Source organism: Aquila chrysaetos, chromosome 9 (assembly GCF_900496995.4).
Source record: "Aquila chrysaetos chrysaetos chromosome 9, bAquChr1.4, whole genome shotgun sequence".
In the NCBI taxonomy this organism is placed as follows: domain Eukaryota; kingdom Metazoa; phylum Chordata; class Aves; order Accipitriformes; family Accipitridae; genus Aquila; species Aquila chrysaetos.
The window spans coordinates 10,957,565-10,974,353 of record NC_044012.1 but is presented as its reverse complement, the minus strand read 5'-3'; the positions used below and the strand labels follow the sequence as shown (position 1 = coordinate 10,974,353).

The 16,789-nt window shown below is 45.5% G+C and overlaps 1 protein-coding gene across 2 annotated transcripts in view; it reads right to left on the bottom strand.

Moving 5' to 3' along the window:
• The window catches only part of LOC115346284 (WT1 interacting protein), an 88,126-nt gene that overhangs the window by 27,676 nt on the left and 43,661 nt on the right, over positions 1-16,789 (bottom strand). Inside the window, exon 1 of one of the 2 annotated variants that reach the window (XM_030026158.2) lies at positions 4,394-4,448. The exons of the other annotated variant lie outside the window; for it this stretch is intronic. Coding sequence (XP_029882018.1) covers positions 4,394-4,400 — 7 coding nt within the window. The 5' untranslated portion in view covers positions 4,401-4,448. Of the gene's footprint in view, positions 1-4,393; positions 4,449-16,789 lie in introns of those variants that run through there. 2 annotated transcript variants of the gene reach the window in all.

The window sequence follows — 16,789 nt, the reverse complement described above, 5'->3', positions numbered from 1 at the left end:
TGCATACCAGCTGCCATTAAGCAGTGACACAGAGCAAAGAAGAGGGCAAGATGCTCTGTATTTACAGGTCAACAGAATACCCCTCCCAGGTCACCGCTGAAGCTTTTGCTCCACAAAATAAGCCTGGACATCTTCTACCAAGGCAGAGTAGCTCCACCATAAACACCACCGATCTTTGCGGAGGGTTTGACTCTGAGGGCCGGTGAGCTGAGCCAGCTGGCCAAGCACAGAGGGGCAGGAGTGCTCTCCACGGTTTCCATAAACAATGTTGAGGAAAATATGATTAATTTTCAGTGCTTGAAAGTGCCTTTTACACGTTGCCACTGTGATCTGATCCTGGGAAACAGTGTGTGGCACAAAGAAGTTGGGATCTGGACTGATGCTTTTGGGAAATCACATGCTGCATGTGGTTGTCTGGCGGTTTTACTGTCGTGGCCGAGGGAAATGCTTCTTTTGTGTGCACATTCTTGGGCTGTCGATCTCACGGGCTGCTGTCTCCATACTGCTGGTAGGTGGAGTCAGCTCTTGTTTGTCTTTCCAGCTGCCTGGTAGCTCTGGTGGGGACCAGCAGCCTGGTGGCATGGGCAATCCACTGAGACTGTCCCATCTCTTCTGAGACTTAGATAAAACTGGTCCATCCTACATGTCACACAAACAAGGCACAGGGCTGGGACAGCAATGAGGGGGTCACAGGGCCTCTCTTGACTGATGCAGGAGCAACCACCTCTAGATCTTCCCTCCTGCTTATCCAAGCTGTTTTTAAACCTCTCCAGTGAAAGGTAAAGGAAAGGTAAAGGGAAGGCAGGGAAGAAAAGGAAAGAGGCCAGAATGGCTCTTTAAAGGATGTTGGCTCTGCCAGACCCAGCCTTGATACACAACTTGTCTTTAGATGATGGAAATGAAGTGGCTGCACTCAGAACAGGGACTCGCCTTGGATGTGCTGATGCAGCACTTCCACCTTGCTCTCACGCAGCACCGGTGCAGAGCCAGGGCATCTGTTTAGGGTGGAGAAGCGCTGGCCATCACCCTCACCCCACACCCATTATGCTTAGAAGCAGCAGAAATCATTAGGGACAAATCCTGAACTCCGTTGCTGGAGGATCTCTGCAGGAAAGGAACGCCCTAATTCAGGGAGGTGTCAGCATCTCCAAAGGCACTGCAGAAGGTGCACGAGGAACCCGTACATCTGGCTTTGTATGCCAGTGCACAGAGCCTGACAGCGCTCAGGTTGACAGAAACGCTCCAAATTCTGCTCCTGTTGTTTCCTTAGCAGAGCATCACTGGCAGAAGCCAATGGGGTCAGAGCCTTCCCACACTGGGAAGGAGTGGGAAGCCTATGACCCAAAGCAAGCAAGGCAAAACTGATCTTTTGGACTGGCTCTCAAAGACGCTTATGTTATCAGATGTATTTGGCAGCTGATTGCCCTGCAACATGAAACAACCTCACCCCACCCCAGCGCAGCAAAGCTGCAAGCTTCCACCTCAGCCACTGCACAACTTGCACACTGCTCACACCCTGCTCTGTAAGACCCCCGCCTGCCAAACACAGACAGCTGGCCTCCCCTTCCGTACAGCTGACGTGGTAAAAACATCTCTGTTTTACGCAGCACTCACAGAGCAACACCTTTCAAAACTGAGGAAAAATACCATTTTCCAGCTGAAAAAACCAAGCCACCTATTAGGGAACCGACTTGCCTAAACTCATAAAGCAGGCAAGCAGCTTGCTCACATGATAATTACTATTATTATCAATAATTAATAAGATTGACAGGACTTTTCCCTTAGAAGAATTTCATTCGGGGATCATACAGTAATTATCTCATAAACAAGAAACAGCAAGTTATCACACAAATACCCATGGCTACACTATATTGGCTTCTACGTACTGCATTTTAGAAACGAAGGCAAAAACATACGTTCTATTTGCCCTCCAGAAGAGTTTGCTAAATGACAGCATTGAACACCGTCAAACACCAAACTCTGCGAGTGCCTGGGCATCACATGAGAACTGCAATCAAGAGGAAAGCGCTGGCAGTTGCAGCCAGACACAAAGCCCAAGGAGATGCAGCGTTGGTACCTCCCGGCCGCAGGGCAGCCGTGCGCAGCAGGGTGGGTGCAACGCCTCGAGGTTAGGGTACCTGCCTCCAACTCGATGTACTGGACAAGGCGGTTTCACCTCTCCAGGTCCTGGAGTAACTCGGGGCCCTGCGCAGCACCAGCCTGTTCTGTGTAGCCATAACCTATTATTGTCAATCAGGCAGAGATTAAAAGTTTAAAAAAAAACTAATGTTGCTTTAGCCAGCTGAGTCAAGCGCCTGGCCAGCTAGACAAGGTAATATCATCCTGCCCACTGGTACACAGAACCTGCTGCTTGGCTTTCCTTTGAATCACTGAGTATAGCCAAGCCTAGGTTACTATTTGCTTTCATAATATTGAAACAAAAAAGTCAAAAGTTTCTGACAAAACTTGATGCAACTTGCTGATAGCTCGTTATAATAATAACGAGCAGTTATAATGAGCAGCCTAGCGCAGAGTTCACAAGTACGGGGTTTCACAAACCTTTCCTTGTGCTTCTTTCCTCCTTCTGTCGGATACCCACCTTGGCATGTCTGCCCTGTCAGACCAGTTTTCAACAGTAGTGAGGAAGAGGCTCCGTTTCACACCCGACCAGAAGACCAGCAGGTTGGCCAAGAACACGAGAGGGGACCACAGGACAGGGCAGAAGCCGCCTAGCCTGCAGCCCGCGTGCAGGCACGTAATGCTAGCTTTTATAGGGAAGCCCTTTTTTTCCCCTGACTGCTCTTTAGCCTTGTTTTACTGTAGAAAACAAAGCTTATGCACTCATGGTAACAAAAAGTGCTTGTTGCAAGTAACTTTTACATTTCTTAACTGATCACCCACACATTAGAGAGCTAGCGACTGCCTGGATAAGGGGGTTCCACCACCTCAGGTGGGAGGCAGAGACCCCGCAAATGCTCCAGCATAGACTGCAAAGATTCATGTAGATAATCTAGTAGTTAATAAAACGCAAGCTAGAAATCACTCTGTCCCAAGGAACTATCACAACTGGTGTTGGCAACCAACATGACAAACATCCAAAAGAATGCAGGCTTTTGGAACTTCAAAAAAATATATAAAATCAGAATCAGCTCTAATCAGCACTGATTTTAACATCAGTGTTCAAATTTAACCAGTTTATGAGTCTCTGGTATTTAAATGTGTCTAGCAATGACTTCCTGCATAATTTTTACCTCCTATGTGATGCACACTAAAAGGCAGGAATGGGAGAGCTGTTGCTTTAGCAAAGGACTCAACTCAAAGATTTGGCTTGTAAAAGGAAAAATGACCTACAGTTGACACAGGCTGTCCACAACTATTCTCTCCAGTCTCCGCAACACTTCGCTGGGTGGTGAAAACACACCAGCCAGGAAGCCAAGATGGGGTAAAACTTTTTCCAACGCTGTTTCAAAAGCTGCTCCAGGCCCTCATGGAACAAAATGTGAATCAGATCGGGTTTTACAGTCTTGAGGAGGTGCTCCGAAACAGCAGTGAAAATGTCCTGCCCCCGCCCCGCTAGCCCAGAAAGCATCTTCAAAGCCCTCCCCGCCGCTGCTGGCAGTGGGGTATTTGCCTATAGGGAGGTGAGTTTATCAAGTTGCAGCCTTCAGTGGTAGATCCCCACTCTCACATGGGATGATGCAACCGTGTCGGGGACTAACCCCCCCCCTCGCCTTTGTAAGACAAGAGATAGCAATGTCTCACTGTCACAGCATGGTTATTAGACCTAATTACTGTTTGCAGCGTGCTTTGAAGTCAAAAAGTGCCAAGCATTATTATAATATTTTAAGTACTTTGATGATTAAAAACATGCAACTGTTGGGTAATAATCATGATTTACTAGTATTGTAGTGTAAGCAAGTTCATGTGAGAAGCCTGCATTGTCTCAGTGCCTGGCGCTACTTAAAAACAAACAACTCCCCTCTGACATAATGGGAATGCTGCGGCCCCAGCCTCGCCTCCCAGATAACGCCTGGTGCATCCCTGAGACTACCAGCACACTGAAAAAAAGATACACCAGCATAACTCCTCACCATCATGATCTCTCTCGTGATATATGTGCCTCTTCTTGTAACTTCCATCTGGGAAAGTTTCAGCATTAGAGGGAACAAAGTGCGAGATGACTAATAATGTCCTTGTTATTTCTAATGTTACAGCTGTGTGGAATAAGACGATTGTATTTTAGTCAGAAAATGTAATTAAAACCTCCCCATATGGAGTGCAATTGAAGGGTTCAGCTGTAGGTATCACTGCTGAAGATAAGAAATTTGTTAAAGCAGAGCTAATTAGAAGCCCGAACAGCCCAAGCTATCGCCATGGAATATTATACAAGTACCTGCCATTCCTGTTGGCTGAGGACATGCCTGGGTAGGTCTGACCACACACAAGCACAGACCTCAGCTCTGCTGCCGCTTCTTCCATGGGGGCATGGCCCCACCGGAGTCCCCGCGCAGGCAGCGAGCAAGGTGCAGGCTGCGGCAGGACCAGGCGGGATGGTTGCGGCTGCCCTGCCGTGGCATCAGGGGCTCGCTCGAGCCCTGGCATGGCCACGCACTGCTCCCGCTGGGAAAGTGGCACCCGCGAGCTCCTGCCTTGTCTCACAGCAGCAACACAAATACACAGCATCCTTCTTTAACAGCTCTTTCTGGAGGAAAAAAGCATATCACGTTGCTTCTCTGATTAGGATTTCTTCCCCTTACTTACTTTACAAATTGTCAGTACTAAGGTTGAATGGGACACTCGGTGAGAACCTCTGCGCTCTGGAAGCTTTGGTCCACAACTCACACAGCTTTCTGAGCGTGGCAGTCCCTGGCTCTTCATGCCTGAGTGACCAAAGAACTGTGCATATCTGTTTTAGCTAGCCATGTTAAACATGGACCTAATTGCTTATTAACTGCTTCAGACGCCATCTCTGCAGTGACTGATGTGACACCAGCATCGTTACCAGTCTCACGTTAGCACCTTAAGTGACAATCTCTCAAGGCGTTCAGACTAAAGCGACATGTAAACATACAGGCAGGATTACTACACAACAACATTTGCTCAAATATTTCCCAGTTACCATAACAGGGAAGGAAAATTCCCATGTATTGCTCCAAAGCCCTGTACAAGTGAAACCAGACACAAGGTGGCTTGGGCTGAGGAAACCTATCTACATGCCTGCTGCCCACCTGTGGCCACAGTCTCCATCACTGCTCAACGGAAACATGAACTTTACCAGGCCAACCTGGTAATTTTGTTTTGCAAAAGCCCCTGGCATAGGTCTGGGGCTGCTCTGATTCAGAGCCAGCCTGCGGTGGCCATCCACGGGCTGCTCACGCTCCCAAACGCAGACAGCACCCGAACGCACTTTTACACCCCACGTGCCACCCACGGGCTGTGGCGGGGCCCATCGCCGAGCCCGTGCAGGGGCAGTTAGTGCCCAAGCAATCTTCCGTATGGCCTGTGGATACCATCATGACAGTACAGGGTGCCACGATGGGGACCACCGTCCACAGCCTGAAACGAAACTCTGGCACAGACGCTGCAGCTTTTCTTGCCATGCAAGGTGCGACCCTCCCTCTGAAGAGTGCCTGTGTGCTCTGTAAGTACCCGTTTTAATTATTGAGAAACCGGGACCAAAATAACTCAAAAGCTGAGGGGCAAACGAAACATCCAGAATCCCATCTGTTCTCCACAAAGCCCCAGGTTGGACAACTACTATTTCTGAAGAGTGGAAGCTAAACTTTAAGTCACCAGATTATTCCAGGAGCTGAAACTTCAAGAGAAGTACCGAGTTTCACAAACATGGAATAAATAATTGAAAATATTAACAACCCACCTCAGCTACCTCCTCTACCCAGTCATCTCAAGATAAAACTGATGCAGAATTTCACCCAGGCGATCCGTTTTCTTTCACTTGGTAGAGAAGGTTCACCTGCCCAGGAGTTAAAGACATGCCAAAAGAAAACACAAGCTTCCAATACTTTTTCTTTATTTGTTACCATTTCTCCTTTACTAGCATGTGAGTTCGGGCCTGCAGTTCTCCATCCCTCTCTCCGGCATATGACTGGCTATCTGCACAGCGATTTTCTTTACATAGGGCTTCTGTCACTCCACCCACTTGAGAACGGGCAGCACGGAGGCTGCTTTAGCCCCTGAATAACTGTTAATTCAATTTTTCTCCTCCGTCTCCTACAGGGGACTCGCACAAAGCCACCAAGCAACGTGAGCACCACCTCTTCATGACGGGGTCCTGCATTTGAGCCGCAGCCTCCACGGCAGGTGCCAGGGCAGTGCAGGGTCTTCGTTGCGGGAAGGGGCAGCGAGGAGGACTGTGCTCCAGCCCCAGCCCCTGGCCTTGGAGAAACTTCCATCCCCCACCGCCACTGCCCCGTCCCCCTCCTCACAATGCTCAATTGCTCAGGCTTTGTGAAAGGAGGGGTGAATTTCTAGGGCTTTCAGGGTTTTTAAGATGGGGGGGGGGGGGGGGGGGAATCAATGCCAAATTCCTCTGAATAGAAGATACTGCATGTTGGCAGAAGCCACTTTTCACAGACTCCAGCCGTTTGAAATCTGAAACACTAAAAAGTGGCTACTGTGGATGTGTTGTATTCTTCTTTTCAAAGCAATCTGGCACACAATTTTGCTCCCCTGTTTCAGGACCCAATCCTGCATTCCTTTCACGCTCAGACTCCCATTGACTTTAAGGAATGCAGGATTGGATCCTAAATGTGTGCTTTACTCACACAATAGCTCCTCATGGTTACGATCTATTGAGAAAGGCACACTTTAAAAACCATTTGGAATTGCAGGCTCATCCACCAGGCCAGAATGCCTGTAAAGATCTTCCATTATTTCAGCAAAAATGCTCGGTGTGTGAATTACACACACACACTCTCACACATTTTCCTGGTTTCAAGCTGCAGGCACAGCTTAGCTTGAGATGCATCAAAATATTTTGAGCACTGGCCTGATAGCTCATAAAGAAACCACGTGTAATTTTAGTTTTGGGGGAAAAAAAAACCCAACAAAAAAACCACAAAAAAAAACTCTGGGGGAAAAAAAAAGCAGCGACCAAAGCAAACATAAGCAGCTGAATCTTTAGGATGGTTTTTTAGAGAACTTTTGTAAAAGCCTCTAAAAGACCTGCACCAACTAAGACAAAACAGAGCCTTGCACTGCTATTTTTGAGGATGCTGTATATTGAGTTACGAGGCTATTACGATGCAAATCTCAAATGTACAAGCTTTTTACTTGGCCATAAACACAAAACAGTATACATTGTCCTTTCAGAAGAAAAGGTTTGCTGCTAAAATAGCAGAAGCCCTACGTAAATAACCAACATTCTTTCTGCCTGAGGTCACTGACTTGGCCTATTCAATTCCGGGCTAGTCTGGGATTTGACAATCTAAGCAGGGGAGAGGCCCTTTCCTTTTTTTCAAAAGAATGCTGGGATTTTATTTGAAATTTAAACTCTTGCAAACAAAAGGTGGCATCGTATGCTAGAGGCCTATGAAGGTGGAGTACAGGATGTGTATTGTTTTCTCCCTTTACATAGATTCTTTCAGGAAAGAGTATTCAGAGTCTGTGAACAAATTCTAATCAAATATTATCATCAGGTAGGCAGACATAGCAAGATATGAATGAACACTTTTAAGAGATGGGAAGTTTTACTTTTTAAAAATATCGATGCAGGGAAAGCATAAAAATGGTTTAAAATTATAATTTAAATTATCATTTAAAATAAATTATTTTAAAAATCTTAGTTGAAAATTCCTTCATAGTTTAAGTTCCTATACTAATTCATATTTGTACACTAAAAAGAGCTTTTCAGTGCAATGTAACTGTGGCTACAAAGTCAGTATTCATTCTCATTCCCTATCTCAAGTTGATCTGTCCTGGAGAGGCAGATGGCAGTTAACTATTTTTCCTCCCGGTTACCGTTGCCCGGCTCTTACTTGGACTCTCACAAAAGTACACTCTTGTATAATACGATTATCATTTCCATTTCTGGGCTGTTATCCAGGCTCTGCACTGCTCTCTGCTACCTCTCCAGCATGGGAGCAGCGTGCCAGCTCCTGCCACACGGACGTGCTAGTACCACACACCTCCTGCCACAGATGACTACGCTAAGCTGAATTTGCAGCTGGTGTAAATCGTGACAGCATCACTAAATTCATCACAATTTATACAAGCTGTAGACCTGCCCCAAGGTACTATCTTTGCCAGAAAAAAGACTGTCTTTGCTATGCACTCACTAACGTGTGGTAAAATCCAGATGAAAACAAGGCAGTTTATCATTTTGACATGTTTGTAGCCCAGGGTAAACTCTAGACTCTCCTCTGCAGTTTACCTTAACCTGCCATGATGTCAAAATGAAAAACTTCATTATCTTCCCTAGGATTTTGCCTCATGTCAGCTATTGCACTGAAAGGAACACCCTTCTATCCAGAAAGCACGCCTTCGCTGCCAAAAAACCTCGCATTTCTGCACTGAGGCAGGTAACGTGTCTTGCTCTGACCACTCTGCAGCATTTGCCACCACCAAAGCCAGCAAGCCCAAGACCAGGTGGAGAGGACGTGGAGGGTACCTGGTTTCTGCCCCAACCTAGCTGCATGACTTACACTGTCAGTCTCCAGCAGGATTATGTAGATAGATAGCTAGTATCTTTTGTTACCTTGCTGGAAAACCCCACCTTTCTTGGCAGGGTACCCATAATCTCAGTGCCATGTTTACTCTAGTGTGGAATTCTCTCTTCCTTTCTCTCTCCTCCTACTCTTCGGTCAGGTTATTTAACCAAAAGGTTACTTAATGCTGCAGGGACAAGACAAATCTCTGACCTCTGGTATGTGGGCAAAGCGTTCCTGTGCAGACCATATTATAAACTTAGCAGATACTTTCAAGCTTCCATATAATTTGCAAAAGTTAAAATTGGCAGATGTTTCCTTTCTCTCCCACTTACATATTTATTCTATCCCATACTGCTCATCAATTTCAGGGTTAAGGCATAAATTATTTCCATGGAGCTCCAACAGAAGAATTTATGTTGCAAAGAAGTTTGTAAAAACATAAGCCAAGCATATATTTAAAAACAGAAATACAACAGCCTGCATTGATCTAATAGCTATTTTGGGCCTATATATTAACATGTATCTTAAAATATATTTCTTTATAAACTATCAAGCGGACACGCTAACAGGGAAATGTAAAATAAATCTCCAAATGTACTTCAATTGGTTTTTTTTTTTCAGGGCTGGGCTTACGAATTCAAGAAGAAAGTGAAGAACAAAGGCAAAGCGACACAGGCCACTGGGTAAAAGCCACGAGAGGCCTCCCCACCACTCAGCAAGTTGGGAGGGAAGGGGGTATAGCTCTTTCCCCTAGGTCGCTTCCACTGTGTGAAGCTTTCACAGTTCCATCACAGACCCTGCTTGTTACTAGCAAAGAATTCCACTTTTCCACCTGCTGCCTGTAAGCCAGGACTTAAAAGAGTACTTGTCTTATCACGCTATCCCAGGGTCCCAGTGCCAGCCCATTCTATGGCAAAATAAATCCATCACCAAACTGCAGCCTATTCCAGCGCAAGCCTTCCTGACTGTGCAGGATGCAACCTTCCTGAGCAGCCTTGCTGGCCGCCACCCATGCAACGTGGTGGGTGGTTTTCATTCAAGCTCCAGTAAGAACCACCAAAATGGCAGCAACAAGGATCCATCTAGCGCGGTACCCTGTCTCCAGCTCTGGCCAAGAGTGGAAGCTCAATGGGAAAGAGCATTAGAAACAGGGCTTTAGAAACAGCATTAGAAACACAGGTTGATGTGTTCCCAAGAATAACCTCTCAGCTTCCAGCAGCCAGCACTTAAGGCCTTCCTGCACCACAGGTTGCATCATAACTATTATGTTTAATAGCCTCGCTGGACAAATCCTTCTTTAATTTATCTAATTCCTCTATGAGATCATTTATACTTTTGGCCTCCATGCTGTTCCTATAGCAGCGAGTTCCACAATTTCATTACGCACTGTATGAAGTGTTCCCTTTTGTTTGTTTTAAACCTCTGCTGATCTCAAGCTTCTGTTACATCCAAAAGAACAAAGCAGCCTCTACAGTCATCACCACCAGACTAGAGAAGAGCTTTGCAAGTCAAAGCCTGAAACTTCAGTCTTCAACTGCACCTGGAAGCAAACAGCATGCAGAACCACAGGCACAACTGGTATTTTTATCTAGCAGCTTTTTGAGACTCTGTCCTCTTTGCACAACACAGAAGTGGACTCATACAAGTAGAACTGATAGTCCCTGACTCAAAAGGTTCCCACTCTGCGTGTGAGCTCCCTGCAGGACACATGACCAAGCCACCGAGTTCTGCCCTGCCTGAAGTTAATGAGCAGCCTTCATCAGGAGTGAACTGCTATAATACACAAGGGAGAAAATTTCTATGGGAATACATCCAAAAGAAGCCGCCACTGTATTCCAGTAAGACTAAAGGAGGAAAAAAAGAACAAACCAAACCAAAAAAAAAAAAAGAGGTTTCATTCCTACTGCCAACTGGACATTCAGATCAGGGCAAGAACCCACCAGAGACTCCACCTGACAACTTAGCTAGCAAAAGTTAGGTAAACTTGCTGAACTGAGGGCAGTGCAGACCTCTCACCATTGCTACCAGGTTCTTCTTGCATTATTCTCTTCTTCATTCAAGTTCAGCCTCAACTAAAAATCATAGCTTAGCCTGGCTTTGAAGCAGATGATCAGAAATCTGATCAAGAGCTGGAATGGCAAGTCAGATTGCTGAATGTCATCTCTGCATGAAGTGAGCTGCAGCATCACCTTCTCTCCTAATACTTGATACATAAAAGTATGTTGAACAAAAGGAGTGGACACAGCCCAATCCTGTGGCAACATGCAAGAGAGCCTCAAGGGAGATGAGCAATTTCCCTAAACTATCTTCTGCGTTGTCTCAGAAAAACAAGAATGGATTTGCACAGGAACAGTTTACTTTCTTCCTCCCAGTAGCATCGTATGCGTCAGCACCTCAGTGTGAGCAGCATCAAAGGGCGCTGTTGATGAACCTAAACACACCAGCAATGCTTGAGTCACATCCAGAAAGTGTTCAGCAGCCAACACCAATGGCACCCATGTGTTTGTGAAATCAAGCTCACAGTGCTCAATTCTCATTCCCTTGAGATAAATCTTTGAAATAAAGTGAGATTGTTGAGATCCACAGTGCCCAGAGATAGCATCTTGAGCAACAGCTGTAACCTTTTTCTTCATGTGATAATGGAAGAATGCATCGGGGAATAGTCCTCAGGACCAGAAGTGCTAAGAAAGCTTAGAAAGGTTAGTACACAGTAGAAAAAAATCTAAATATTCTCAGGATGGCAAAGTATTAAAATATTCTGCCAGTTCTGAAGCACATTGTTTGGGTTTAGATTATTTAGCAGTAAGTTTGAAAGAACTGCACAGAGAGACAACTCTCCTCTTGCTCACACTGGTGAACAATTATACTGATGCTAATAATGCTACCTCAGATTTATTCTGCGTAACTTTGAACAAAACTTTGTTAGGACCTTAGATACGTGGTTTAGACAATATTCCAGTATACTTTGCTGTAAATAAAATAAAACTGAAAATTACAGTTGCACTGAATTACTGAAATGAACTGGGCCTTGCTCAGCCAGTTTGAAATATAATCAGAAATCAGCCCTGCAAAATGGCCTGTCCTTGATGTTTTGTGGTGGACCGACCACAGCTTCCTGCACCAGATCACGTTAGAACTAGAATCACAAGCAGCTTCCAAGACAGAGAGCTGAATAGGTAGGACTCCTGATAGTACACTCACTTCTTTTGGCACTCAGGTACAATAAGGATATTGTTCCTTTAATGCTTAGCTTTCCTTTTAAGAAGTATGTGAGATTTCAGCCAATTCTCCCCAACGATTAGTTCAGGATGAATGTACTTAACTCAGGATTCAGCTGGAAAGAGCCCAAGTAGATGCAATCAATTTTCCACTAAATCCACTTCCTTCCTCTCTTCCCTACCCAGCATGAGACATCGGCTCGCCACTACAGCCAGTGGTGACTAAGACAACGAAAACCTCTGCCTTCAGCCATGCCCATATCAAACTTGGTTATTCCTTCTTTTGATTTTCCCTGGTTTTCTGTTTTTGCATACCCTGTTCACCAGCCCAACATTTGGGCTAGGTGGAAAAGCAGCTCTATGGCAAATAGAAAAAGCAGCTATACAGCAAACCACAAACCCCAAATGCATTGGCTGCTGTAAACCCCAAAGTTAATCATTCAAAACCATACAGAATCAGCTGCAGAACTTCACTGAGAAAGGACGACTTTCCCCTTTGCACATATTTAACTGGAACCTCCCTGTGGTTTCACTATGCAGGTACTGTATGTCTGCATCTGCCAGCATCCATGCTGTGCCATCTCTGTATGTAACACCAAATTATCTTCACGATCATCATCTAAACACCACAGTACTTCTGAGATATTAGCCACTGGCCACTTTACTTGAACCAACCTCTCATGTAGCACTGCCTGAAAAAGAACAGTTGTAACAATGGGTATGATTTGCTACTAGAATTTAACCAGGCTAATAAAAAATAACATCTGTTCAAAAACAAGGCTTAGAAAACATGATGTCTGGCCCTCACCTACATGCCTTCTTAAGAGTTTAAGTAGGTGATTTCCACCCTCATTTCCCCAAGCATATACAGTCTCCTTTGTTAAATAACTTGTAGAAACAGCAAAACAAGTCCTGGTGGCTGTGTATTCTTCAGTCTGTCTTCCTCTAAAACAGCGGTCTCCAAACTTTTTTGGTCATGCTCCCCTATCAGTAAAAAGCGTTTGAGCATGCACGTCCAATACATGTATACTTATTTATTTATAAATTATATACATCTACTACTGAAGTATTTTCTTCCCACACCCCAATGGATCGTCTGAAGCACTCTCTGGGGTGCATGCACCCCACTTTGGAGACCGCTGCTCTGGAGACCACTGGATTGTTAATACTGATTCAGCAAATTGTTTCCATAGGTCTGAATTTACACTGCTGTGGTTCCTAAGGTCGGTAATCCACTGACTCACTCAAGTAAGGTATTTGCATTATTTCCAGGAAAAATTTTGCAGGGAATGCAGCTGGAAGAGTGACAGTGTGGAGTACCCAGGCAGCCAGCTGTGTTAAGTGACTGAGGTTCTATGACTGTATCCAATTTAATGTTAGGACATACCACACTTGTGTTTTAAAATACACTGATAAACAACCATTGAGACACAGCAGTCAGTAATCAAAAATGATTGCCAAATTCATTCCTGCTTTTAAATATGCTTTAAATCAGACACCTTTCACTCTGCACAGGTACAATTAAAAGAGCTGGCAGGTATTAGCGGCCATATTCTGCGTGTGCACTGGCACCACGAATCACCTACACCAGCCGAGTCAGCTGTGCTGTCAGAAGCCAGCAGCCACTGCCAATTTTATTTCTTCTTACAGGAGATACAATACTTTGAACGGTTATCTCTTCCACTTCTTTGCCTATTTCTTGCCTAGCTCATCATTCACTTTTATTGCTACTACTCCAAACGCAGTGCAAATTCACAGGAGCATGGCAAACAAAGAGTCAAGGCTTGATGGCTTTAAGCAAGAAAAATCAGCTTGGGGGCTGGGGGAGAGAAAGAGAAAGAAGCAAGCCTAAGGAGGCAACCAGAGCAGGGAGCACTTAGAAGCAGAGTCCCTGCCAGTGGAAGGCAGGGCGGCTGGGCAGGCAGGGGGTGGGAGCCTCTTCCCAAACACAGGCAGGCTGCCTGCCTGCACCAAGGCTGAGCTGCAGAAGCAGGACAGAGGGAGCAGGGGGATGGCAATGCTAGGGACTGACCAGCTGAATCACAGGGCGAGAAACAGTAACAGCAGGTACGGAGGTGAGGACGAGGTTACGTGGGGCCCTGAAAAGGAAAGGAAAGGAATACAGGGTTTTTTTGCGCCTATAAAGGAAGCTTGTGAAGACAGAAAGGAGTGGGATGGTGCACAAAGCAGCGACAGAACCCCTTGCTGAGCACTCGACGCCTGTGCCACCTGCACGGGATGAAGAGGCAGAGGAAAGGGAGGGTATCCATGCAACTTGAAACCTGTTTTTGCAAGCCTGCCCCTGACACCACAAGGTAGCAAGCGCTCACGGGGGACTTTGGGAATGACTTCGCAAAGCCCCAGTAACCTCACAAACAACTGAGTTTACCACGAGGTTTGAACCCCATCTCAGAGGCCACGACTGTCAACAGCCTCCCCTACGCGTTCCTGTCCCGAAGCACTCCTCCCAAATTGTACGAGGAGACAGGTGCGCTTGCAAAACCACTCGACAGAAGACGCTTTGAGAGCGTAAGCAACACCTACTGCCTCCAGTATGGTTCCACATCTCTCTAATCGCGTCGTGCACGAACTAAAACTTAAACACAAACATACGGAGCTACACCTTCACCCGTCACTCTGCTTTGTGGGACGTTGCAGAGAGACGGGGACGCTTTTTGCCATTTCAGCTGGCAGGGTGGTCATTCCATCACCCAGAAACAGCAATGTTGTGGGTGAAATGCTGAAGGCCCTGAGGCCCCACTACCCCAAAACAACGCTAGGAGGTTATTCTGGCCCCAGACCACAGTACACAGACCTGTTCCTCAAGTACTCAATGTCCATGAGAAGAGGAGCAAGAGGACCAAGTGTCCAGAAAATGCTCAATGCCATTCCCTGAGGAACCCCTCCTCGCTCCTTGCATGCCCTGGGCCTGCTGGGACATTTGGGACAGGCAAGGACTACACCTAAAGTTATTACACTCCTGCTTTCTCCACCACTTTTAAGAAAATAATTCTCATTAATTTATTTGAACGTTGAGCCAGGAAAGCTGTTGAGCTTTCACGAGAGGGTGGAGCATCAAGAGAAGGCGACTGTTTAAGGGACAGCACAGAGCATCTACACATCAGGTGCCAGCCCCAGCCAGACTGCTTTCATCCTCTGCAGCCCAGCACCGATTTCCAGACATGCACCGACACTACAGTGTATTGCATTATCTCTGCTGGCTGCCAAAGCGCACTGCCTGCGCTCAGTCGGATACTAGTCCTGTGAACTGCCAAATGGAGTCAATAATCCTATAAATGGAGGAGTACTGAATACAGACTGGACATTGGCTATCAGACAGGCCATGGCAGGGTTTTGCTTCAGGTTTGTTTTTAGAAAGTGTTTACTGTACCTAATTCAAGACTGTGGGATTGAGTTTGCAAGCATGAAGATTTCCTATTTTTATTTGTGTCAGTTTAATGCAGGGCACCTACATATAGGTTTTACACTAGTAAAATACTAGGAGTTTCTCAGTAAAACCATAAAATAATTCCTTACTATTTCTGGCATGGTGTTCATAATCAAAGCTATATTGCAAAATTACCTACTTTTTACACAAGTACAGGGAACAGGCTCAGCTAGGGCAAACCACACCATTAATGTTGGTATGATGGGACCAGGCTCCTGCTGCCCAGCTAAGAGCTCATGCTGCTCCCCACAAAGTCAAGAATACTTTGACGCTAACTGAAACTGGATTTGGCCATGAGTGATGTTAAATCTAAAAAGTCCCAGTAGAAGTTCTGGTCCAAGGCAAGATTTTCAGGAAATGAGATATTTACTGGAAGGGGAAAAAAATACTTTCTGGCTAAGATCAAATTTACTGAGTTTCTTCCTGTGTTGTGTTTTGAGGGAGAGAGGCAGAAAAGAGTGCTCTTCCTACCTGGGTTAAAACCAAGCTAAAATTTCCTGAGAAGTCCAAGGATAGGAGACAACATCCACTGCTGGTAAACAATTCTGGAAAGTGACCTGTGAAGTCAATTTACCAGAACCAAGCTGGTCATTCTGTAACAGTAAGTTTATAAGCAAGCAAAACATTCAGTTCATGTCAAATACCAGGGGTCACCAAAGCACTTTCCTTGGTGCCCAAGGACAGCCCACTGCAGCTATAATCAGCCAATCCTCCTGAGTCCCATCATTTAAATGAGAAAAAAATTTATGGTTGTTTATGTAGGCTTCGTGCCAACCCTGTTTCTCTGATAAGCTTCTCTGGTGCATTTGTGTCTCACATCCGATTTAGAGTCCTCTGAATACTGGAGACAGCATTCCTTGGATACTTAAAATAAATTAAAAACACAACATTGGGCTTGGACAGAGGAATGGGAACGTTATTCACGTGGCCCAGGCACTAAGGACTCTGGGGAGTGGTGCTGGGAAAGTAGTCTTTTTAAAATCTTACATTAGTCCATGTATTTAATGATATATAATCCTCTAAATAGTCCCCCATAAACTGTAAATATGCATTATTTGAGCAAGTAATTATTTTCAGTAGCATACTGCAGCAGCTGTATGGCTTGGCTGCCAGACACTGCAAATGTTTCCTCCAGCAAATACATGTATTTGTGATATAATGATAATTATTTAGTAACTTACAAAACTTCTTACTTCTCCAGTACTTCAACCTCAGGATCTCCAAATAATTTCAAAATATTAATGGAATCGGCACAATATCACCCATGTGAGGTAGGTGAGAAGAATTATCTCCACATGTGTAAAGCCAGACCGGCTAAGTGATCTGCCCACAATGACAAGGAAGCCCACAGCAAGCGGAGTAAAACCCTGTCCTCCGCCTCACAGGGCCAATTCACCCCTTTGTGATCACCAACCTATCAATCCTCACAGCTAAGAATTTTTCCTCTGTCATTT